The 25,464-nt window shown below is 44.8% G+C and overlaps 1 protein-coding gene across 3 annotated transcripts in view; it reads left to right on the top strand.

Moving 5' to 3' along the window:
* STOX2 (storkhead box 2) overlaps positions 1–25,464 on the top strand; it is a 93,446-nt gene that overhangs the window by 14,191 nt on the left and 53,791 nt on the right. Inside the window, exon 1 of one of the 3 annotated variants that reach the window (XM_063335583.1) lies at positions 10,437–11,206. The exons of 1 other annotated variant lie outside the window; for it this stretch is intronic. In XM_063335583.1, the coding sequence (XP_063191653.1) occupies positions 11,041–11,206 (166 nt within the window). In that variant the 5' untranslated portion in view covers positions 10,437–11,040. Of the gene's footprint in view, positions 1–10,436; positions 11,207–25,464 lie in introns of those variants that run through there. One more of the 3 variants, XM_063335586.1, reaches the window with a different exon arrangement.

Below are 25,464 nucleotides of genomic sequence, written 5' to 3'. Positions count from 1 at the left end.
TGAAAAGCCTGCATATGATATCCACTCCTTTTATAAGGAATATTTCCTTTTATGACCTCCTCCTGCTTTGTATTTAACATTTCAAAGAAGTTTGGGGGACTGTCTGGAGGCCGTGTCTTCGTGAAGCCAGTGGCCAAGGATTTAAAGTATTGTCATGGCTGGCCTGAAGCTGAAAACTGCAGGCGGTTTTAATCTCGGGGTGTGCGCGGGGGGTGTTTCAACCCAGCCTTTTGTGTTCAGATTAGGAGTGCAGGAGGATAGACTTAAGGGGTGTTAGTGAGAGTTTTTTCTTCGGCAGCTCGCTAATAGCGTCAGGCTTTGGAAAGACTTTTTTCCAATTCGTTGTTATTTCAGTAATTACTATGGGGTGGGTAGAAATCCATAGGGTTTGTGGTTTTTTTTTAAGTACCACAGCAATGACAGGAGGATGTGGGCAATAAAAAGAAGTATTTGTTTTTATAACTTTTTCTTCCTTGGACGATGGAGGGCACTTCAGTGCCTTCTCGGATAGTCTATCATTGTTCCAGTCCTGGATGTGTGTGGTTTTTTTGGTTCCATCAGCTGGGATAATAGTATGATCCATCTTTGGAGAGGAAGGAATTAAAAAAGAATGATCTGACACCGGCATCATGCTCTGACAAATGTGGAATCTGCCAGCTGTGGAGGCAGATTGCCTGATCCGCCTTACCCTGCGTGGGAGACGGAAAGGTTCCCAAATGTCTCCCCCATCCAGAAAATGATCAAAGGCGAGACGCTGAGCGCTTGCATCTGGAGTTTCTTTTACTTTCTGTTAGAACCTAAGAAATATTTGTCCCGAGTATTTGCTGATTCCTGGAATAGCTGGGGGTAAAGAGCACTTGAAATTTTTAGGTATGGAAACGTGGTGACTCCTGGCAAGAGTTTCTGAGATGAGCACCACAAACTAGTACGATTTACCACAGTTGGCTCGTGAAGGGATTGAGTTCAGCCCAGTTTTAATGAAGACTGAAGACTTTCTAGCTCTCCGTTTTGTATGTGATTCTTTCAAAGAGAATTCTCATGCTAGGAAATTTCCACTTTCATGTAAATTATCTCACTTAAGATGTTTGCTTCTTTTGAAAAAGATCTTTTTAGATTTCCAAAAGTATTAAGTATAAGTGGGTCTCTATGCCTCACAAAAATTCATTATAATATGAAAAGCATTTTGAAAGAAACCTTATCCTATGCCAGTGCCATTCATACGCTTTAAAGGATGTAAGTACGCCTTTGTGGCGGGAGCGAGGAGTATGCTTTTCAGAACTTCAGAGTTTTGGGGTTTTTTTTCTTTATTTTTCTAATTTGATTTTAGTTTACTTTTCTTAATTTCACTTTTTCAATATTGCAATGATATTCCTGTGTAAGAAGGGATGTTTTTCTTCATAACGTCTACAGATTTCCCTTGTTCACAGCCTTGACTCGGGTAGGAAAGTTGTAGGCTGAAAAATTCAGGCCGGAGACTGCTCTTACGCCCAGCGTGATGCTCAGGGGCTGTGTTAGAAGCATTTCACTAAGGTGGGGCTTTGGGTGCTGCTCCCTTCTGCTGAGCTCCACAGAGGGGTTAAAGATCTTGCACCGACCTTCAGAAAATGTGGGAGATAACAGCGCTCCGCTGGAGTTAAGCCCCTCTTTGTATTTAAAAACAAATGAATAAATAACAAAGCGACTAGCAGCCACAGGGTAATATAGAGGGATATATAGGAAAAAGTAGTAGAGCTCCCTGTGGTTGCTACATTTGCTTTAACAGATTGCACTGTGATGTGGGGCGTCACTTAGTAAGACAAAAATTATTTTGTTGGACTAGTCCCCAGCTGAAGAATTCAACTCTCTTACAAGGTGATGGGAGACGAAGTCTGAGACCCAGCGCTATAAATTTTTATTTTTTTTTCTTGTTGTTCTAGTAGAATACTCAAATCTCCGCACCCAGGAGAAATGCTCAGAACAGCTTCTGCAGAGAGACGAGTGCAAGCGGTGCCTGCATAAACCTTCCTCCGAACAGGGCAATGGGACACTCGCTGTGGGTGCACACAGGTGGGGGATGTCAGAGCTTCAGAAGCCAAGCGGAGGGTGGCACCCAGCTGTGGTAACCAGGAACAGGCAGGTTAGCTGTCCCAGGAGTGTCCCTTCCTTCAGACGGGTGCTACTGCGGCATCAGAGGAGAACGGAGAAGCTCCAGGGTCCCCCTGAAAACTAACGACTAAAGAGTACACGGGAACAAAGCGACTCTGCAAGGCTGCGGTCTGGTCCAAAGAACGTACAGGCTGATAGCTTGGCATTGATTTTCCAGAAGTCTTTGGGTCGGGCGTGTGTTGAGTCACCTAATTTCTGCGTATGTTTACAACTCCTCTCTAGGGTTTTTTCCTGCCCAAGTACTAGTATATGCCAACGAGACAGCCTCTGAATCTAAGACTATAATAAAATATCCAAGAGGTAACTGAGTTATATTTCTGTGAGGTGATGAATCAGTGCTTTTTCACTCTTGGGTTTGTCTCTTGCTTCCATTCTTTTCAAACTGATGGGTGGGAACCATAACCATACGTTTTTGGTGCTGAACCACTACTTTGAAAGCTTATTTAATACAGGCAGAGCTGCACGCACATATGGAAGTAAATTCATGACAAGAGGTTGTTTACAAAGGGTGGAGTATTTTCAGGCCTCTCAACTTTTCTAAGGCTTTTAAGATCTCTCTGCCTGTTGTACATGCTATATATATATACATCTATAAAATATGCTCGCTATATTGCACAGCTGTATAAGCAAGAATTTTGAGAGGGAGCTTAGTACTGGGCTGTCCAGCAAATGCTCTGTGGAGTTGTAGCAGCTGCTGGGATTTAGTTCCCTTGGTATGCTGCTTCGGTTTTTAGGGCTGCCCATCAAATATGTTCATTGTCCCGTTTGCAAACACGCCTGCGGTGCTTTGTTCACTTTTGAGTATGGCGACTAATTCTTTCTGCACTGGAATTTAGAGTTTGAAATGAATATATTGGTAATTAATAGCCATGCGACATGGAAAACAGTGCCCACTTGCTATTGCCAATGCCTTTTCTTTCTCAGTGGATTTTTCCTTTAAAGGTACCTACCCGACATGCCGAATACGCGCGTTGTTGGTGTGGCTTTAGCGCCCAGCAGCTTCCCCAGAGCCCAAGGCTTGCTCGTGCTGGGTGCCCGCTCTCTGCAACCTCATGAGGTGTCCCACCAGCGTCAAGCAGAAACACGGGCTCTGTGGGGGAATGGGAAGAGGCGCAGAGATGTGTGAATCAGGCTTTAAAAACATATTCTCTAATGGCTTTTACTGCTGGTAGGCTTTATATTGGCTGCTTACGCCTCACCCTCTATTTTTTCAGCTCCCAAAGCAGAAGGAAAGGCTGTCTTTCTGCCTTACAGTACAGCTGGCCCCCATATATCAGTGTGTTACTTAAATACCAGGGTACTAATGATATGTGACACCAGTGGAAAACAAGAAAGTTGAGGCCAACATTTTTGGCACGTCTTTTACTCCTGTATCCTTTGGAAGAGGAGCCAGTGAATGAATTGAGTTGCCGTCACTCCGCTTCTCCAAGTTTTTGAATTCTCTTTACATGCGAGAGGTTTAATAAATGCTTGACCGTTGTGAAAAACCAGTGCAGGATTCAGGGCTTGCCTCCATCTCCAGTTAGTTTTGTACACCGAGGTGTTACAAGCCCCAGCTTCCATCTGTTTTAACTAACCTACTTTGAGTCGGTGATAATAGGAGAGGAAAAACATGTCAAAGTGAAGGCTGTGTTCCCTTCCGTACGCTGGTGGGTTTTTTAGGTAGTCTTGGGTACCCAGATTTAAAACCCTTCTGCATCAATTGTCTTCTGTGCAGAGGAAGCACAAATTCAATCAGAAGGTCTGGCACGAAAAAAAAAAACAACAAACAACAGGGGAGCCTTTCTTCTCCTAACGGAGGCAGGTTTTTCTTAAAAGTCATGCAAGTTAAAATAAATACCACAGCGCATAAGCCAGCACAGAGAAAAATGAAGCGGTGAGCTACAGCATGTGTGCAGCAGCAGTACTGCATTCCTGTCATCACGCGTTCCCAAAGCATAACAGCGAGAGAAATACGATCCGAAACTGGTTTAAGAGGTGCTGTAATTAAGCCGGGATTACTACCGCGGTATAACACAACCTGATAGCGTTCTGGAGTTCAACTGAAGACTTCCTTGTGATAAGCTCGGAAACATTTTCCTTTTTTTTTATATATATTTGTAAGTTTTTTCACTTGCACCTTTGACCTTGGGATTTTTCTCTTTCTCTTTTTGGTGGAGTTTCTCCAACGCCTTCTCCAAGGAGAGAGGGTCGTCAGAGCAAGCCCAACTTCTTCCTCGCCAATAAATCCATTAAGAGAGAGACTGCCTTTATTTTGTGACCTGGACCACAAGCGTAGATTGCAAGTCCTTGGCTTCTCTCGCGTATTTGAGTACTAGTGAGAGGTGACAAAGGAATAGTGTTAGTGTCAGAAGTCCAAGGGCTGCTGTGAAAGAGGATGTGCTGCATCACGAGTTTTCTGGTTTGTTCTTGCCCGAATATCTGATTACAAAGATCTGGAAGGGAAAACCAGCACTTCCCACAGCCAAGGAGAGTTGCAGCCTGTTGGCAGACCTCCTTAACCAGTAAGGTTGCAGAAAAACATCTTTCTTAGAGTCTGAGTTCTGCACTTTTGTTAGTACAGAGACACAGGAATCCAGGCATGAAAATGGTGAGTTCATGCAGTGGACAATTTTCCCCCTTCATGGCTTTATTAATATTAGAAATGCAGGTAATGTATTTTCTCAGGAAAGCTATTATGCAGAGAGGGAGATCTAATAAAAGGTGTGTATATATATATACACACACACAAAAGGTACATATAAATGTATATGTCCCTTTTATTTTATTACATTTATATATATATGCCGTATATATAAGATTTCTTATATTGCCATGGCCTGTGATGTTATACCTGGGTTGGGTGTTGTTTTTCCCTTGTTCTTAATTACAATTTTTCCACCTCTTCGTGCACTCCACTTTCCTTCCCCCTCCTCTGCTTTACTGCTTCTCAGCTGCTGGTACTACAGGCTTTTTTCCCCTGTTTGTTTCCTATTTTTTCCTTTCTGCTCTCCCTCTCCTGCTTTCGTTTCCTTCCCAGCACCTTGCAGCATCCTGTCTCCAGCTTTTAAAAAGGTGCAGAGTTTTGACGGTTTGGTTTTCACAGGCCACAAAATGACCCCCTGCTCCCTGTTTTACCTGGCTGACGATGACTGTGGCCTTCGTTAGGGCAAAGTCTCCCCTGTCTCCCAGTAATACCAGCGCTATTCGTCGTTTTTCTTTCCGAAGCTAGGGAGCGGGACAGGACCCTTAGCATAGACCCGCAGAGCGTGAAGCCACTCGGCGTCTTGACGGCGTTGGTTCTTCTGGTGGTGTGGGGTGCTTGTCAGACACCAGCTCAGCTGACAGTAATAAACGCTTATTTCATTGAAAAACCTCCTGCAGTCAGTCCCCAAGCGGGTCACGCTGGGGCGGTGACACCAGCCCACCCTGCTGCTGGATGGAGCCTCCTGCTCTCCCCTGTGGGAACTTGTTTGTCGTGTCGGGAGGAAAAAAGAGGCAGCCCTGGCTGAAACTTGAAATACCACATTACATGAGAGCGATGATCGTATACACACACACACACGTGCACAAGCACGCGTGCACACACACACGCAGAGAAAAAAAAATACATACATATACAGCTCACCATATTGTCCTCTGCTCCGTAATTATTATTTTTCAATTGAGGAAAAACGAGCCTACAAAACGGAAGCTGGGACCCTTGAGTTTTAAGTGTATTTGCCACTGATTTCCTGCACTCTTCTGCACCAGCTATGTCCTTTTTTTTTTTGCCATTTCTCTAAAATGGGAACAGACCTGCCTAGCAACTAATAAGTGAGTGTTTATGAAGATCAAATGCCACAGACACCCTTAGTCATATTTGTTTTCTCGCCTTTTAAAAGATAACACAGAAGGTTTTCAGGAGCTAAGATTTGGAATTACTTCTCCAAAAGCCTTCAGGCTCCCTACGAATTTGCACTGAGGCAGGGTCGTGATTGAAAGCTTGAACACGTAAGAATCCTTTGCAGTGTCTTATATGTACCTAAGCCTCTATTTTTGAAATTCATAATGGTAAACCAGTGCCTTTGAAATGGCTGCTGTTATGTTGCCAATTCCTGATAAGGAATTTTAAGGCTAAAAGGGAGGCAGGGTGCCCATTTTTGGTTTAGTTCAGACTTTTTTTCCCCAAGATCTCTACAGTCTGTTCATCCAAGCCTCACCTCTCCCTCTAGTAGGTCAAGAAAGAGATGGTACCTGTTGGACTTTAAATACCAAATGGTAAAAATAAATGGTTTATCTAATTTTCATCAAAAAGCTTCTGAATCAATGCTTTCCCTTAGTTAAAAAAGACAAACAACTGGGGGTGAGTACAAAAAAAAACCCCACCGAAAAGCTCTGAAACCATCTCCTTTCCCTCTTCACCATCGATAGCAAGTGATCAGATTCCCATCGGTTCAATTCCTGCTTGAAGACGTATTTTCCCTTATTCCCAGCAAGCTCCATCAGACTATTTCCATTTTTCTTTTTACAATTAGGCAAAACTTTACCAATGTGTGTCACAGGTGGGCAAAAATATTTGTAAATTAAAGCGGGATTTCCCAACAGTTTCAGCCAAAGAAAATTATGATCCTCCTCGCCCCTGTTGCAACAGTTGGATTAAATGGTGTATTTTTATTTCTTTCAGACCATGCTTATCGAGGTACTGTACTATTGTTCAGCAAGCAGGACAGCCGTTTGTAGCTGGGAACTCTTCTTTCCCTACCCTGCTCCAACATATCCGTATGAATCCAGACATTTATTTTCTTTTTCAAAAAAATATAAAGAAGTAATTTAAAATGTCTAAGAATAAAATGTTGTAGGGTTTGGGTTTTTTGTTTTGTTTTGGTTTGGTTTTTTTCTTTTTTTTTTCCAAAGCCCTCAAATTTTTGCTGTCAGATCATATGAAGAAAATTATTTTATTTCAGTTTGGCCACCGAAGCAAAAAATCAATTACACTCACAGTTCTAGCTCAGTTTCCAAAGAAAACAGCCCAAACTTAAACTTGGTCTTTAATTATATATTTGATTCATCCCAGTAGCAATGCTTGACTTCAAACAATGCAAGAGCAGGAGGAAACTTGCTCTGAATTCCTCTCTTCAAAGGGAAGAACTCTTTCAGATACCACGTCAGAAAACTTTCGGCTGAAACCAAAAAAAGATAACTGTGAGAAGGCTGAATACGAGGAGTTTTATCTGACCACAGGAATAACGTCTCAGTACTGAGAGGAGGCCTCCAAAATTGTTTTTAAACAAATCTCCCCACATTTGGGAAGGGAGAGTTGACTTTACTAGACAGATGGCTTATTTCTCTTTTCCCCTCTCCGCCTCACCATTTTAATATGAAAAAAACTTCTCATAGTTGTAGGAGCAAATTATTATTCATACAAAATTATCACACGATGAAGATGCATCCTGTTATCTGTGGCCCAAACTCCAAACCACTCTGATTCCTACAATCCAGCAGCAGCAGATACCATGTGTTAATCGTATGTACTGTGTTACTCAGGACAATTCCTGCAAGCGTACAAATTAAATCAAACTACTAGAAAGACCTCCGTGCGCTGTCTTCCACTTCATTAGCGCCCAGCAAATTGCTCAAAAAAGAATTGGGATATCTTGTGGTGTAGCCGACAGTTGCAGAGCTATCCCCCGGTTTTTGATTTGATACCGGTTAGACTAGCTCTGAAACTAGACTCAAACATTTTTAGTTGGGAATAATGATGCAGGAAGCCAGCGTAAGGATCACTGTGGTCTTGTTTGTTCCCCCTCTCCCCTCCCCGCTTTGTTCTGTCTTTCTACTTCTTGACCTCATTTTTCCTCCTCATTGCTTATTCCTATTTGTCTCTTGTCTCAGATTATGCCTCTTGTTCTCATGTCTTTTTTAATGGAACAGATTGATATCTAGGGCTGTGTCTAGACTAGGAGAAAGGTTGAGTTTGGTTCAGCTGTAGGTTGAAGTTAGCTGGCCAGCTCGACTCAACCACCTCTTGACAGCTGGAAACGTGCAGCCATCGTTCGTTCAACTTCCAGACAGTGGAATGAGAGTTTGCGCTCCTGGCTAGAATTTAATTTGCTTTTACAACTGGTAAAACGGGTAGGTTTTTTTCGGTTGGACTTAGCTAGGGAGCACTAACCAATCTATCCCAACATCAGCCTTCGATGAGAACAGTTGAACGATTCTAGAAGTTCTCCTTACGGTTTTTCTGGTCTGAGGGTGAAAACACGCTCTATTATAAGCTTTGCGTAGGTTGATGAGTAAGTTGCTAGATGAGTAAGTTGCATGATGGAAAATAGATTTTTATTAGTGGAGCTCTAGGCCATTTCTTTTGCTCATCTTATGTTTTCCTTTTGCTACTGGTATCCAAAGTATCAATGGAAACAAGTTCATGATGGCTTTTCAGACAGTTGGAAGGTGGTCAGGCTGAATGAGAAAGGACCCCATAGTATTTTGCTTTCAACGTTCTTGCTGGGTTTCATTCACATGATTTCTACTTGTGTGAGAAGGGTGGGTGCATACGAAACGTGGGATGATTCTTTGGTGTGTGCTGTGCCCACAGCGGCAGAGCCGGGCGAGCCAAGGTGGGTGCTGGGGTGATTAACCCAAAGCTGTGCAGCAAGGCAGCAGAGGGATCAAGTCTCAACATCCGTTCATGTTCAATTCATTCACCAACGGTCATCCTTTTACTGGTTGGTGTGGTTTGAAGAACCCGCCAACAATTTATTGTTGGTTAGACAATTATTCTATCACTTGATGACCCCTCCCCACCTGGGAAGGGGAATCGGGAAAAAACAAGGAAACCCAAGGGTTGAAATATAAACGGATTTAATAGAATAAGACTAAATAATCAACATTCATAATACTAAAGAACCAGTATTGATCCCGATACCAATACAAAACATACAAGGGTCATACCCAGCCCATTCCATCAGCAGGAGCCGTGCACTCCCCGTAGGGAGGGCCAATGTGGGACCCTGCGAGCGCTGCGGCTGCGGGAGGACGGGAAGGGCTCAGGGCTCCGGCACCGGGGCAAGGAGTGCTCAGGATGGCAACCATCAAGGCAGAGAGAGAGAACTCCTCAGCAGACTTTCTGATTTATATTGAACGTGACGTTCATGGTATGAAATAACCCTGTTGGCAGCTTGGGTCAAGTGCCCGGGTCTCGCTCCTCCTCATCCCCGCACCTGGCAAGGCTCGAACACACTGAGACCTCAACTCCCACATAGCCTAGCTGGCTATAAAGTAAATATTTTCACAACTTCAGACTCTAGAGGCTTCTAGAAGTGCAGTTTTCCCAAGCATTAGAAGAGACCATACTGCAAAGTAAAATTACTGAAATTAATCCCATGTTCCTCAAACCAGGACACTGGTTCACCACTGGTAACGCTGGCATCACCTAACGCCAGGCGTGCCCAAAGCAGAAGGGAAACCAAGTCCCTTTGTGTGGTTTTGGTTAACTGGCGTTCATAAAACCCTGGTTTTCTGGCGGCTTGGCCTGGTTCAAGATGGCGGGTGACCGCCATGTTTGTTTGACACGGTGGTGTTACTGCGTAGGCCCTCCCGGGGAGCATGGCGGAGGGAGGACGGTCGGTGAACCCCATGGGCTCCATGCAGGGGTGCAACCCTCTCACACCCCCTTCCCCGGGGCGAACAGCGGAGAGAAGGGGGCCGGGGGTCGAGGCCTGGTGAGGCTCGAGGCCTGGTGGGCCTCGCCGCCATGCCCTTCCCCTCCGTCCCATCGCCCCCTCCCCACCGCTTGCCGCGGGGTGCCGCGGCCCCGCCGCTCCCCCGCGGGAGCGGGAAGAAAGGAAGGACGGAGGTGGGGGACGGACGGACGGACGGAAGGAGGCGGAGCGGGAGGGGGCCGGGCCCCCCGCGCTGCACGGCGCTCCGCAAGCGGGTGGCTGCGCGGGGGAGCGCGGAGCCCGGCCGGACCCGCAGGCCGCGCCGGGGCTAGCATGAGCCCCCCTCGCCTGTCCCCCCTCGCCGGCCGGCCCTAGCGCCGAGCAGGGCGGCGGGTCAGCCCAGGGGGACGAGGCGGGCCGGGGGTCGGCCATGGCGAGGCGCGACGCTGCCGGGGGCCGCGGGCGGGCCTGAGGGGAGCCGGGGGAGGGGGGTCGCGGCCGGCAGAGGCGCCTGCGGGCCCTCCCTCCTCCATCTCCTCCTCCTCCTCCTCCTCCTGTTGCCGCTCCTCCCGCCGCGCCGGGAGCTGCCGCCTGCCTCCCCCAGCGCCGCGGTCGGGGTCGCGTTTTTTTTTTTTTTTTTTTCCCCCCCCCGGTTGTTTTTTTTTTTTCCTCCGTTTGTTCGGGGCCTTTTGTTGTGGCGGCTGACAGTTGGCTAAGCACGGCCGGGCTGAATCGGGCCATTGTTGGCGACACCCCCACCCCCCCCCCCTCCAGCTCCCACGCTGCACATCCCTCGTCCCCATCCCTCCTTCCCTCCCTCCCTCCCTCCTTCGTCCCCTCCATCCCTTCTTACAGCCCCCCTCCGTCTATCTCTCTCCACCCCTTCTTCCAGTCCCCCCTCCATCCCTTGCAGCCCCCTCCTTTTTCTTTTTTTTCCCTGTTTTTGTAATTTTCTTTTTTTTTTTTTTTTGCCCGAGAAGCCACAAAACGTGCCTTTCCTCCACGCGAATCTGGGAGCCGCAAGCCGGACCGATTGCAAATGAAGTGTAATGCATTGTGGGACGTGTGTAAAATTGGATCATTCGAGGGGAAAAAAAAAAAAAGGAAGGCAGGGACCTGCGGCTGGCGTCCCTAGAAGAGGCAGCGGGGAGATGCTGGCAGGTCGTGCCCGCCGGTACCCGCGCTAGGCTGATGCCCGGTGGCCAGCATCCGTCGAGCCGCAAGGCCTGACCCCATGCTGCGGCGGGAGGATTAGGCTTGGGGCATCCTCAGGATGAAGAAGACGCGGAGTACGACCTTGCGGCGGGCTTGGCCTAGCTCTGACTTCTCTGACCGGGCCTCAGACCGCATGAGGTCCCGCAGCGAGAAGGACTACCGGCTGCACAAACACTTCCCACCGGCTTTTATTTCCCAGGCGTCACGGGGCTACATGACATCAGGTTTGTAACAGAATTTGTGCGTGCCAGCGGGTGCGGGATGCACGTCCGGCTGGGGAGGCTGTGTCGGTGGGTACGGAGGGGAGCCTGCGACCGGGAGCCTAAGTTGTTATGAATAATGCAAAAAAAAAAAAAAAAAAAATAGCATACATCCACCATTTTGTACCTCCGCATGATTCACAGCAGGGCCCTTGCAATATGGTGTTTAAAATCTGTTAGTTGAGAGAAATTGATGTACGCAGAGAAACGGTCATGTCTCGCTGTCCTGGAAGGGCAGATAAAAATGACTGAGTGCGCGGAGCATGGAGCCCTTTGCTCCTTTTGTGCGTAAAAGCATGTGCTGGATATTTACTGCTGCCCCACACGTTCCCCTTTAAAGGCAGGTAAACTCCGGTTAACTCATTGGGCTTTCATGTTTTTTCCCATTTTGGAATGGAAAAGGGTCACCTGTGATCGCGAAGGCTCTCGCCTTGTTACAGGCTCTCCGCGTTTCAGCTGCGTGTTTCTGCAGTGGCTTTGGTAAAAATGACCGTAAACACATTTGCATTTGTTATTTGAGGTGTAGAAGGAGACCGGACCCGTGTGTGTGGGGGAACGCACACATGTGCGCGTATGTTCGTTTGTCCATTGCTTTCAAGGGAGGCCGCGGGGAAATCATGGACACTGCACCAACGTGTTTGTGCATGGGGAAGAGAGAGCGCAAACAAAACACAAAAACAGCGCAGGGAAAGGCAGGCATCCGGGAGGCTTGGCCTCCGACGGAGTGCTGGTGCGATTTCGGAAAGCCTCGGGACTGTTACTGGAAGCTGCTCTATCCTGAAATGCATTTTAATGGCCTTGGAATTCAGACGTTTCATAAACACCCGAAAGAAGACTTGGGAAAATGCTGATGGGGAGGGGGCTGGGGGCAGAAAATCCTGGAAACCTCCTTTGTTGTTCTGCTGCCTGCTTATTGTGATGATGTTTTCCCTCTGAGGCTCGCTTTAGGTTGAGTAGGCAGATTCCTTCAAAGGAGAAAAAGAGGGAGAGAGAGAAAATGAAGATATTTATTGTGAATTACTGAAAATGTTTGCAGCCCTGTGCCCCGTCCCCACTGCCCCCCCCTTCCCCCCCCCATTTCTGCTGCAAAGGTTGAGCCAAAGATTGTGGTTGTCAGTTATATGCTGACTTTCCTATCTCTGGCCCTAATAAACATGTCTCTTTAGTCAGGATTGGGTTCTCATGTTTTAAAAATGTCTTGTGACCGTTCTTTCTGTAACGCCCCAGCACAAGGGAAATAATATGCATTTTATTGAAAAATCTGCCTGTGTGAGAATGCTCTGCTATTTTGGCAATAGCCGCTCTGATTTTTCCCCTTTCCTGGGAAGCCACATATTGAGAGGAAATGACAAGGATAATTTATGCTTGAACAGCTGAAGAAGAGGAGAACGGTGGTGGTGGTGGTGGAGGGGTTGTTTTGTTCCGTTCCTGCTGCAGGACCCAAAAGCAGCTGGAAAACCAAATCTGTCCAAACTGCGAAGACTTTTGTTGTTCTGCGGGAACATCCTGATATTCCCACTGTAAGATACGCTGTGTCAGTTCTGTTGAAGTCAGTACTTGAAGGCCTTTCTTTCAGCGTGGAAGCCCGTATTTAAAAGAGAAGGAGCTCACGTGAACGTTTTGTGCCAAGCGGTGTGGTTTTTTGCTTGTTTTTAATTCTTCAGGGAAGCAGTCTGGCTCAGTAAAAGCTTTTTCTTGGCAAGGTTGGTACAATCCAACCAGGCACTCAAACACCAGTGATCCGCAGAATCGGATGTGTCACCCTGCATTTTTTGGCAGATACCTGTGTCCTTTTGTGTGGGGGGGGAAGGGCATAGATTTGTAATCTGCTAGAAATGTTGTAAAGTAATCTCCAGACCCCCCAGAATACCGTGTTTGTGAAGATACAGCGCGTTGATTTAAGTTGCAACAACTGAAGAAGAAGGACAAACGTCATGTTTAGTTTGAGTAATTTGCTAAAGTTGTTGGAGGGAGGAATACATTGAAAATTAAAATCAGCAAATGTTTGTTGTTGTTGGGTTTGTTTTGGTTTTTTTTTTTTTTTTTTTAAACCCCAACAACTTAGTAGGCTTTTAGCTGGAAATGCAATTGTTCTCTTTTGATGGATAGTTTCCACATTCATTTATTTTTAAAGGATCCTTGTCCACTGCCTTTCTAAATATTAGTTTTGGGAGGAATGGCTACTGCATCTACACACTTCTCCCTATTTCGAAGGAAACTCTCTTCCTTGCAGGAAATCTATAGGAAGTCCTCTGGCGTAAAAGTTGTGGGGATCAGGAATACAAACACATTCTTTGTCACCCAGAACGTTGTAGGGGAGAAAGTGTCTCGAAACACATGGGCTTTTCAGAGGGCTGCATTCTGTTTATCCAACCATTTAACCTCATCACCATTAGCATTGTTGTGGTTCTCTTTTAATTAAATGCCGCATTGTTTGGGATGGGGGGTGGAGGGTGGGAAAGAAACCTTGGGGTTTTGCCTCAATTACGCTGCTTAGGGAAATATGAAAAAGCAGACAGTCAGACGGCCTTCGGTAAGATGCTAAAAAGCTTGAAATGTTAATATTCGAGTGTGCCTGAATGGGGCATGGAGAATCGTATATATATTTCTTTCTGCACAGAGAAATAGTGAGTGATGGTGTTGCAGTCAATGCCGTGGTGTTTCATTTGGGGAAAATACAGTCTCAAAGCAGAACCGTGTATATAATGGAAGCGCAGACCTCATGCGAGAGTGGTGAAGCACACCCGATTTTAAGCAGCCTTTTCAGTAAAACTGAGTAAGGACCGGTTTGATATTTGCTTGATTAGAAGCAGCATTAGAAGCACATTTTCAAGAGCTGGGGAACAGACTGCCCATAATTATAGAAAATTGATGCAGATGCAATTCATCTGAAATTTAAAGATTGTTTGACAGATGAGGGGAGGTGGAAGTAAGGAGGGGGAAAAAAAAAAGCAGGGAATTTAGAAAATCACACATTTTTACTGCTGAATAATCTCTTGATACATGCTATTAAATCGGCCGTACTCCAGGGTTTCTTTAGGCCTCCTAGCAACCGCTAGGTTCAAAGGCCATGCAAGGAGTTCATTGTTCATGCGGAATATTAATTTCCCAGTGGAGGACTGACTTGGAGAAAAAACACTGAAAAAGAAAACTACAACAATGTAGAGCTTTGACCTTGCGTGAAAAGAGATGTTGAAAAGTTTGAATCCAATAAAATTTGTACACGTTACTGAAAAAGGGGAAATATACTTGAAGTTTTTGATGGATTGCTGCTTAATTGAAGGGAAAATAAAGAAATCATATGAAACTGCCAAGCAGGATAAACTTACCGAAACTTAGAAGGGCTCTGAATAGTCACACGAAATAATATATATAGCTTTTGAAATTTTGGAAGCTTCTTGCTTCTTTTCTTTTTTCCCCTCCTAAATAACAAAGGCAAATCTTGGATTTTGTTTAGCGGAGGGAGGAACTGCACCCTGTGGTTGACCCAGCCGTTAAACGCTACCAGAACTGAGTAGCACTCTGGAAAGAAATAATTTTTTTCTGCAGCCTTTCTTGAGCTGCTTTAATTGAAGATCTGGGTGGTGGAGGTAACGTGTCAGTTTGAGATGGGGGGTGGTGTAGGGTAACAGCCCACGCAGCATGAAGGAATGTCTGAAGAGCTTTCTACAACGGTAAAAACTAATTCCAGCGCATGCTTATTTGAAGGTTGCCATCTGAAAAGTTTGCAGTTATTTTATTGCTCTTTGCTGTAAAACTTTCTCGCAGACATTTCAGTGCTCCAATGTTGAAGGGCAAAATTCAGTCACGGTGTTGCCCTGCTGTTACTAGGGTTTGATTACCACGTTGAAGCAGAAGGGAAAGGAGAGAAGTATGTAACCCTGCCACCCCACTGATGGTATCTGTGTGCAAACTAAAATTTGTAGGAGGAAAAGATATCCTAGGACTGCCTCTTCAGCCTCCTTGAAGAATAAGAAGGATCTTGGGAGTCACTTGAGCAAATCGCAGAGTCCTGAGTATTATTTTGGTTTTTTTTAAGCTTGGACTTCTATCTCTAACCAAAATTAACATTTGGAGATAGCCATGCATGATCTGAAGAACTCAGTTTAACGTAATTGAGAAATGACAGGTACACGTAAAGCCCTGAAGCTCGTTCAGTTCTCCTGTCCCTTAATTCAGTTATCTAAAGGAATATGTTCTAGCTTGAAAGTAGCTGCATTGTAATTAATATTTAATGGAATAATCAAGATTGCATCACCTTCTTTTTCTCCCAGTGTGGTATTAAGATACACCTTCCAATTCATCTGCTCAACGCTAATGTGATCTCTTTGCTTCTGAATTCTGAGTAGTTTTAGGCTGTCTCAGACCAGACCCATTAACGGGACAGTAAGAACTGAGAGCACGGAGGTGCTGATGGCTAGGAGGGCTACCTTTACCTCTTGGCTCCTGCTCCATCACCTTTGCTTCAGCCTGTGCTGAGCTGGTGGTCCCCAAGTGGGTCACTCCGTTGAGTGACTTCAGGGGCCATGCTTGCTTTATTGCTTGGGAAGTTGCTCTTGGGCATCCTCTTACCTTGTCAGAGAAATAGGAGCTTTCACTGCATCCCCATCTGGGGAGGGGGTCAAAGTGTGCTCTGTCTCCAGACCACAAACTTGGTCCAAGTTTGTGGAGCAATCATTTTTGCTCAGTTTCTAGCTCATTTTGGTTTTCCCCCTGGTTTCTTGCCTAAAAAAATCCTCCTTCTGTAGAACCCTGGTTTTCCCTCCTGCAGTTGTCGTTGCAGTACTAACTCACATATAGCGGTGTGCTCGCGCCTGTGTGTTATGCCATGGTCTCCATGCCTTGTCGGTTCCCACCAGATACCAAGATATCTTCTGCATATCCATGGCATCACTTTCAGACCGAGCTGCGGACCGTGTCCTGTGTGTGACTTGTGCATTCATCTGACCAAACTGCATTTGGGTACCCGTTGTTCTTCCCGTCTGCTGTGACCTGTGAGCAAGGGGATCCAGAGTGGCTTTTTTGTTCATGGCGTTACAAGTAAAATCAAAGACGAATGAATATAAGAAAGAAACAGAAGTCTCTGTGTGTGCCTATCTTACCTAGACCTGATCATGTTTCTATCTCAGTTCAAAGCAGGGCTAAGTTTCAGGTTGTTTTCCCTCCCCAGTCTCCATCGCTGCTTGTATTCAAAGTCCTTGTGTTCCCTCCGCTGGTTTGCTTGGACCTCTGGCGAGGTCAGGGTGCACAGAGGTGCTCTAGGATGGGGTCACCAAAGGGTGTCATCTCACTGGCTTTTGCGCAGAGGTGTCTGTCTGAACTTGAAATACATTTCTAGGTGTGTTTTCCAGTAGTCCTGTGATTGAAGTAATTTGTTATATGCCCACTAGACATCATGATAGCCTACTGAAGATACAGGAAGCTCCTCTTTCAGGAACAGACGAGGGCTCAGAACAAACACAGTACTGATTCATCACAAATAGCTCCCAGTCTTTCACAGGTGTAGAAATTATACTCTGTCTTTGTTGATATTTGATAAACTCGAAGGGTGTTGAATATTCAGTGTTGGAATTGAATAGCAGCCACGTCTTTGGAAAACGCATTACTTGTTGGAGGAGGCTGAAATGTGAGGATTTTGCAGATCACCTTGGTTTAGCCCAGTGACCTGCTCAGTTGTGAGCAACAATAGGCCTTCATTTGTATGCAGGAGAGTTCATCCCAGAGTAAACTACCGTCTTTGTAACGTCCTTTGCACAGTTGAGAGGTGTAAGTACAACCAGATACCAAGACTAAAAAAACGATGTTTTGCTGAGCACATTGTAGAAGTCCTCCAGAAATTGGTGTCTTCTTTTCGGTCTTCTGGGGAGCTTCTTTAGCGTGACTCTGCTTTGTAACCTGTAGCAGGTTGTTCAGTATCTCCATGAACAGTGTAAAACTGAATCAGCGTCACGTAAACTTCAGGCCGTGATTCAGGTAAAGCAGGGCTGAAAAACAATTTTCAGCTACAATTACTCTTGGCTCCTCCTGGGCATGCTTTTACCTGGTTGGAAGAGTATTAAAGCCATGATCAAAAATTGTCAGCTAATTTAGAACTCGTGTAAGAATTGCTAAATAATACAATATTAATTGTGGGTTTTTTTCCTTGAAAAGCATGATACATTTTTTTCAATGATAAAGATACCTACCATTAAGTTATCAAAACTGGATATTGGATGGTTTTGGTGGAGTAGATGTAAATCTGAGCCTAGAAATATGGGTTGCCCTTTTTAAGAAGTATCTAATGAATGCTCCGTGAAATTCTACCTAACCACTGGGTTTAATTTTCAGCAGAAAAAGGGACAGTAACCATTGAAATTGAGATTTGAATGCCTGAACTTAACCCAGAACACTTTCAGTTATAGGTCTTTTATTTTTCCTAGGTAGATTAAATATGAGAACAGGAAGCAGAAATGAGGGATAAACACTTCTCCAAAAGTCTCAGGGAACTGTGTACTTCTGTACTTATCCTTGCAATAATTTTTGGTGTCAAGGCCAATGGCGACCGGAGTAGTCCTAGGGAAAATGCTTGAATATTGAAGCTGCAGAACTCTCCCAAACCAGCATTTGTTGCTCCCAAGTGACTGCCTGTAGCTATGAGGGGGGTATGAAAGTTGTTTATAGCTACTGGCTTGCTTTTTTTCACCACATTTGTCAAGTTGGCTGCTCTACTGATGCTGTTTTGTATCTCACTCTTGGATGACATATAGGTACTGGAATTACCTTGCTCAAACAGACTGTGGAGGAGAGGGGAAAAGAAAAAAAGGAAGACCTGGCTTTCCAGGAAGCGTATCTGGGCGTGCAGCATGATGGAGTGGGTAGAGCAGTCTAGTTTAGACAGAGCCCTGGGATCTATTGGCAACTTTTAAGCAGTCTGCAAAAGGTAACTGAAACAAGAAAACTTGATTTTCAACAGGCTTGGATTCATTATAAAAGGGATAGCAAGTTTCCCCTTGCTCTTCCTCCAAAGAGAGATGAAAATCACTGGGTTTGAAAGTCAGGAGGTGAGGGAGGTGTTCCCGGTTGTGTCAGTGGTCATCTTTGTTTTCCTGGGCACTTGGGCTGTTTCTGCAGTTCCCTACGCTTAGGTTGTAAACTACTCAGTAGGAGAACCGTCTCCTTTATTTTGTACTGTAATATTGCCAATCACAAAAAAGATCCTATCTTAACCCAGGCCTTGAACTGGTAACGGTGGGTAAGAACGAACATCCAAAAATAGGTGTATTCAGTGTGAACAGAGCAGCCCTCGTTCTGCAAGTGAAATCCCGCATTCAGATCAACCTTTGGACGTCACGGTGTTCATAACAATTTTCCATCTCTCCTTCCTGAAAGCGGAAAAAGAAAGCCTGTTTATAATACCAGCAGTAAATGATGTGGAATGATTGTTATTCAGTACTGTTATCACTGCTGCCTTGTCAACCAACTCCTCACAACCCAAAGGTAGTTCTGTTTTTCATCAAATTGTAGATGGCGTGATTCCTATAATTTTGAAAGTATAGGAGGGGTTCTTGTTACTTCAGTGGGAAATGCCGTCTGCAGGAGATAGCTACAAATGCAGAGTTTATTAGAAATTTCAAGTTGTGGTGTTGAAAAAGCAGATCTCAATGGTTTTATTGGATCGGATAGAGTGTAAAAGCAGAAGACGAGAGAGGAATGAACAATTTATTTGAGGAACTGCTTTTAATTTGTGGATTTTTATGTGGACCTACGATTCTTGAGGGTAGGGATGGCCTGTGTTGCGCGTGGATTTGGGGTATTGTGGAAAAGGATGAATGAGAAGTTGATCGTATTTATACTACGTCTTTTTATTTAAGGAAAGTGGCAAGAAGAGAGACAGCAGAGGCATCTTGTAAGTCCTTCATTTTGTATCTGTCTTGTAAAGTTACTCCGAACTCTTGTTTCTCTGTGATCCATCAGAGGTATTGGTAGCTAGGCAGTACATTGCACGCTTTAACTTTCAGCTGAAACAAGTAAGCAATAACTGCTTCTGTTCAGCAGTTTTTCTTTACAAAAATTGTCCAGATCCCGTCGATGACCTGTAGCCCTCTCTCTTCCTTACGCCTTATTGACCAAGGGTTTTATTTTGAAAAGTATGTCTAACATTAAAGCAGAACAGATTCCAGGATGCTAACTGTCACCTTCCCAAACGTGATGGAGAATGCAGCTGCCGGTTGGGTGGGATGCTGGAACTGAAGCGATATGAGAACCTCGAGTTTGGGTACTGTGTTCAGTGTGGTATGTGCGTCCATGAAGCATCTCCCACACCCGTTCTTGGGGTGCTGATAGTGAGTAGAAATCATTCGGTGATCTCAAAACACCTTTTCCAGCTACTGTTTTCCTTCTCAGCTCTATTGTTTAAAGAAAAAAAACATGAATGGCCCTTTGTAGTGAATTTGATCTCAACATTTTGAGGCCCAAAGAGTATAATGGACAATTCAGAAATTCTTACTTAATGTGGCCTGGAAAAGGCAAAGTTCAGTAAGAAAGCTGAGTTCATCATAACACAGGAAGCTGTGCTGGGAGAACCTAGATTATATAAACTAGTTTTCTTGCCCATTTGTGTTCTTTTAATTTCCTCCATAATTTCCTATGAATTTCCTGTTGATGACCTGTGACCTAGTTTCAGAAGATGAACTTCTGACCATATGTGATAACGTTTTAAATGCCATAAATTGGACCGTTTATCTTATAAGCCAGTAAAGATGATGTACTAAATTTCATTGTGGTACTTAACTGTGCCTCTTAAATTTTCACAGCGTTTTAGAGCTAAGTACCAATCTCCATTTTCATAGGATGTTCTAAATTCTGCTCTCCTGAGAATTTGCATTCTTGGATCATACAGTGACCTTGTTTTACTGCACATAAGCCTTAAACTAAATATTTTTTTAAACAGGGTGAAACGGAAATATTTTTTACAAGGTTTTCTTAAGATTTGTGCGCTTTTAGGTGTAAATGCTGCGTGGCTGGCTGGGTGAGCAGGGGAAACAACTTCAGAGGAGGAGTTTTATTGCTTTTAATGTTGAGCTTGAAACAGCTGCAACTCCCCTGTGTAAATGGGGCATGTCTGCAGCACGTCTCTTTTGAGAGATGAAGGGCACGTACCACTGGCTGTGGAAAGTTCACCCAAGGTCCAAGTGGTCCCTCAGCCTCTGGTGTCAACTTCAGGGTAGGTTTACCGATGCAGAGACGGGATCGCAGGTTTGTCCGCGTGCTGACTCCCTCCCTTTGCACTAGTCCGGTCCAAAATTATCAACGAAGGAAATACATCTTTGGGAATACTTAGGGGTTTTTAATATGCTCCTGGGTTGTTAGTCTCTGCTTTCTCTGTGGATGGATGTAGTTACTTTAGGTACAGATGTTTTGCAGTGGTATGTGTTGTATTGGTTTGTGATGGAAATTATGAAAAATCTCAGGGAAGTTATGAAGAGTGCTATACATCATAGAATGGTTTGGGTTGGAAGGGACCTTAAAGACCATCTTGTTTCAACCCCCCTGCCCTGGGCAGGGACACCTCCCACCAGCCCAGGTTGCTCCAAGCCCCGTCCAGCCTGGCCTTGAACCCCTCCAGGGATGAGGCAGCCACAGCTTCTCTGGGCAACCTGGGCCAGGGGCTCACCACCCTCACAGCAAAGAATTTCTTCCCAATATCTCATCTAAATCTCCCCTCTTTCAGTTTAAAACCCTTCCCCCTCGTCCCATGGCTCCCCTCCCTGATCCAGAGTCCCTCCCCAGCTTTCCTGGAGCCCCTTGAGGGACTGGAAGGGGCTGGAAGGTCTCCCTGGAGCCTTCTCTTCTCCAGGCTGAACCCCCCCAGCTCTCTCAGCCTGTCCTCACAGCAGAGGGGCTCCAGCCCTCCCAGCATCTCCGGGGCCTCCTCTGGACTTGCTCTATGTATACACTTAGTCGACAGGATCATTGTATGGAAGTACTGTGAGTGAAAGCTCAGTGAAAATCATTTTGGCTTCTGTATGGGACTGGTGTCTTTCTGTAGGCATTGAGTTTCAGGAGTGTGATCTTGAAATCGTATTTGCATGGGATGTCTGCATAAGAATGGATCTGGCTGGAATATTCTCACAGAACGTAGAAGCAAAAAATGGTTTTCTGCATTTTTTTCCAGCCAGCTCTAATGAAGTCTCAGCTTCTGAACAACTTTTTAGAATTTCTCTGGAAAGAGATACAGCCCTCTCTAAATGAAACATTTTGCAGATTTTTTTTTTTGTTTTTTTTTTTGTTAAAATCATGAGGTGTTTTCCTTTGAGTCAAGTTTAAGTTCAGTCTGTATAATTAATTTAATTGCAGAAATACTCTCCAGTAACCACGAGTGTAAAATTAAAGCATCTTTTGGAAACCTCATTTCAAAACTATGTGCTTAACTACCTCTCTTCACAAGAGGGTGAGGTAGTAAGGTATTTCTTCCTTTAGAGCCACGTGCAATAACTTTTCATCAGATACATGGTCTGCCATATTGCCCTGTGCAGCACAGTAAAGCATAGTTAATGTAAGTTTATTAAATTTTATGTGTTGCAAAACCATGCTCTGTGAGTGTGTGCTAATGGTTCTACAGGAGAACATACGTGGAGTCCCCAAGGGTTTGATTCTGTCCTTACGTGGGAAAAGTGCACAAATTTTTGGTCGACTGTTGAGGTGGGAAACCTTAACTCCCAGCAGCGCTGCTTCCCTGGATGATGCACGTACTGGTCTCTCGTGCACGTATTCTTTGCCTACATCATGGAGTTGGAAAGGCTGAGGAGGACGTAGCTGTAGCTGCTGAGTAACGCTCCCTTTTTTAATTGAAGTCCGCCTTTGAATAAAGGTCATAGATTGGACAGAGAGAAACTGGGGCAGGCTCAGCAAAAACAAGGGTGGGTGCGGTGGCAGCAGACAAAAAAAGGAGTCGTGGGCAGAGTTGCTGTTCTGCTGGAGCAGGATTGTGTTCTTGCATCCCAGCTACAAGAAGTACGGCTTCTCCAGCTCACCCTTGGATTTCAATTTAAGTTATTTAACTCGCTGGATTTAAATCAGGACCATCGCTCCTTCACTTGCACATCTCTGAGCTCACTTCAAAGGCTAATAATTGATACAACTTTTTTCTGCCTGCCAGATGATAATCTCATTCAGTTTTCATCCCAGTGCTGATTGTCCCCAATAGAGCAATAGGCACGCAGCAATACAGCCGCGCTCAGCTTTTCATGGCTCCCTTTTTCACATCTTCAAGAAAAGTACCAAAGTAAAATGAAGTGTTTCACTGTAGCTTCCATCTAGGGTTAAATAATAAAAAAGTAAGATTAAAAAGTTGAGGAAAAAAGCTTCACCTGCTTGTGTCATCGCAATTCATTCAGTAGTTAATGGGGTGGTTGAATAGGGTGATATATTTCAAGCAATGCCAAAGCATTCAAAATGATGTTGGCTGTTGGACCAACGCTCATGGGTTGGTGTCAAACCAAGCTCTGTCAGTGCTAGGTGTGGCAAGATTGTTTGGCGGCACAGCTGCCCTTGGTTGTGAGGTCATAAAGGAGGCAGTTGTTAATTATTTGTGTGATTACACTTACTCCTTTTCTCAGTTAGTTTTATTCCCATAGTTCCTCCCTTTCCTTTCTGAGTCCTGGGCATTGTGAGCCGTGTCATCTCGAAGGTGACACATGCCTAGATGAAAGGCTTGCATTAAGCAGGAGTTTCTTGTTATATCAACTCTTGACATTCCAAAAATGTCAGCTCCTCATTCATGTTGCAAGCAGGATCTGGTGCCAAGGCGTTACTCGTTTCCAAGTCTTCCACTTATTAATCAAACAGAACTGCTGTTTCAAGACAGAGTTGTCCCGAGAAGATACTGCAGGAGTGGATCCTAACTTTTCATGTCTCCAAGGTATCCCCTTTTCTTATTTTGGAGGCGTTGCCTGACTCATCAGAATAACCTTGGGTGAGAAGTAATTGTTCAGCTAATAGCTAAAGGCCATCCTGTTCCCTTCCTCAGCTTGTGACATATTGGATGTCTCCGTGAAAGCGCTGAGATTTGCATCTGGGCCTGACCTGACCCCATCCATCCATGAACGTTCTCGGCAAGTAGGCTACCTTTGGAAACGGTGGCAGAGCATAGAGACCTCTCCGGTCACCGTCATCTCTCTGCAGAGCTGCTCAAACATCCATCAGACTTATGTCTCCAAGCTCTCTTAATTCATAGACCAGCGCCGCAGAAATGTGTTTTCTGAAACAGATTTCAGTTGTGTTGTCAGAAACATGGATGGAGACAACTGCGTGTGGCGGCTCTTCCTCTGTCATGGTGGGAGCTGGCGCAGGTGCAGGGTGACCCATTGCTGCTCAGCAATGCCAGCACTGTTCCGTGTGCACCGAGGGACACCGCTTACACCTTCAGTGACACTCACGGGAATCATCTTGTTCCTGTGTATGTGCAAAATAACTTTACTTCCCATGCCAAGTGGCATAATATATAGGCTATATATAATTTTACCTTATACTTACGTTCTTTTTAAGACTGCTCTCTTTAATCTCCACCCTCCTACTGAAGTTTTTATATTCTACTCATTAATACAGCATCAGAGCGCATCCATTTCAGGTGCTATATTTGGAGAGACTATATTGTATACCAACATGGGTGTATTTTGTTTATGCTTTCTGTACATCCGCAGGTGTTTAATTCAGAGGTGCATGCTGTTAGTAATTGTAACTGATGTTGCAGACGTGTTTCCTAGCAAGACTGAAATATAAACTTTGGGAAAACAATGCAAGTGGTAGAAAACACAGGACGCAAAACAGTAAAAATGATAGAAAAGTGTTGCAATTTTAGTAGTAGAATTCAATTTAAAAAAATTTAAGAATTCACTCTCGGCAGTCTTCCAATTTATCACTTCTTGTTTGATCTGCAGCAGCGTTGTTAACCACCATTGTAGCCCTGAGATTCTCACAGGAGATTGATTTTTCTTGTTTTGATTTGTTTTCTTTTTCTAATCTAACCATCTAGTGAGTGCTTAATCAGGGTAACTCCAAAGTCAATGATTTTGGGGTCTGAGGTTACTATTATGTACTAAAAAATTTAACTTTTTAAATTCTAGCGTGCAATAAGAGCATATCAAATGTTCCTTACAGGATCTAAAGCCTTTATTTTGTGAACTCTTGGAAGAAAAAAAAAAAAGCGTGTACTTCTAATCTGTATTAGTTAATCTAGAAACAACAGCAAAGGTCAAACGTTTAAACGTTTAATTTGGCTTCTCTAATTGCAGGATTATTGAAAATGACCTGATAGGCCACGGAGTCAGATTCTTCTTTGTATGCCAGTGCAATTCTATTGATTTTTAACTGAGTTGTTGCCAGTTTATCATAGTGTGAGAGCAAAAGCAAGGCCATTGCTGGCAAAAGTAGAATAATTTCTCTAGATGGAGAGCCAGGTAACAAAACTGGATTTAACTTGGTGATGATCAGGGAAGACCAAGGATCAGTTGCAGTATGACAATCGTTACTCTAGTCCTCCGTTCGTTAGTGGCGCTGGTTTATTCCTAATTGTCTGATTTGAAGGGGGTTATTCATAGTCATAGTAATACCGTCTCTTTGAGGTAGTGTCATGGAAATGAGCGGTGATACAGCTGTGACAGCAGTGAGCTCCGTCTGGTCTTGGGTGTGCACGTAGGCTGGTGAGTCCCTGCGTGCACAAGGGGTGAAAGTGGACCTAGAGCTCCTGGTGCTCAGGTGGAGGAGAAGGAGAAGACCCTGGGGCACTTAGGTCAAAAGCATGTAGGTGAGGGAAGGGGAAGACCTGCAGCCTAAACCAGTTATTGCTGGGTGTTACTTGCAGGTAAGCCTAAAATCAGGACAGGGTGCCAGGTTTTGTGTGGTAAGATGCCTTGCTGAAACATGCTATGGTGTGACAACACGGAGCTTACCTTTCCCTCCTGTGATCCTGAGCTGCACCTTGCTGTGTCATTGCAATGTGACAGTCCTTCCCCGTGATTTTACCAGTAGTTTGGCATGGCAGGGAGTTGGACCAGAAGCTGGTATCTAAGTGAAGCAGGAGGTCAACTCACGTATTTAAAGGGAGATTTCTCTGAGTGGAGGCTGCGGGGTTCCCCACATAGTTGTTCACAAGTAGCTGCTAAAGTGAAGAAAGCCAGGAAGTTTTTGTCAGCTGTGTCTTCCCATCCCTTTCTTTCATAGAGCTTCTCTCCCTTCTGGGTGCT

The sequence above is a fragment of the Chroicocephalus ridibundus genome, chromosome 5 (genome assembly GCF_963924245.1).
Source record: "Chroicocephalus ridibundus chromosome 5, bChrRid1.1, whole genome shotgun sequence".
NCBI classification, from domain to species: domain Eukaryota; kingdom Metazoa; phylum Chordata; class Aves; order Charadriiformes; family Laridae; genus Chroicocephalus; species Chroicocephalus ridibundus.
This window is presented reverse-complemented; position numbering and strand designations above follow the sequence as displayed.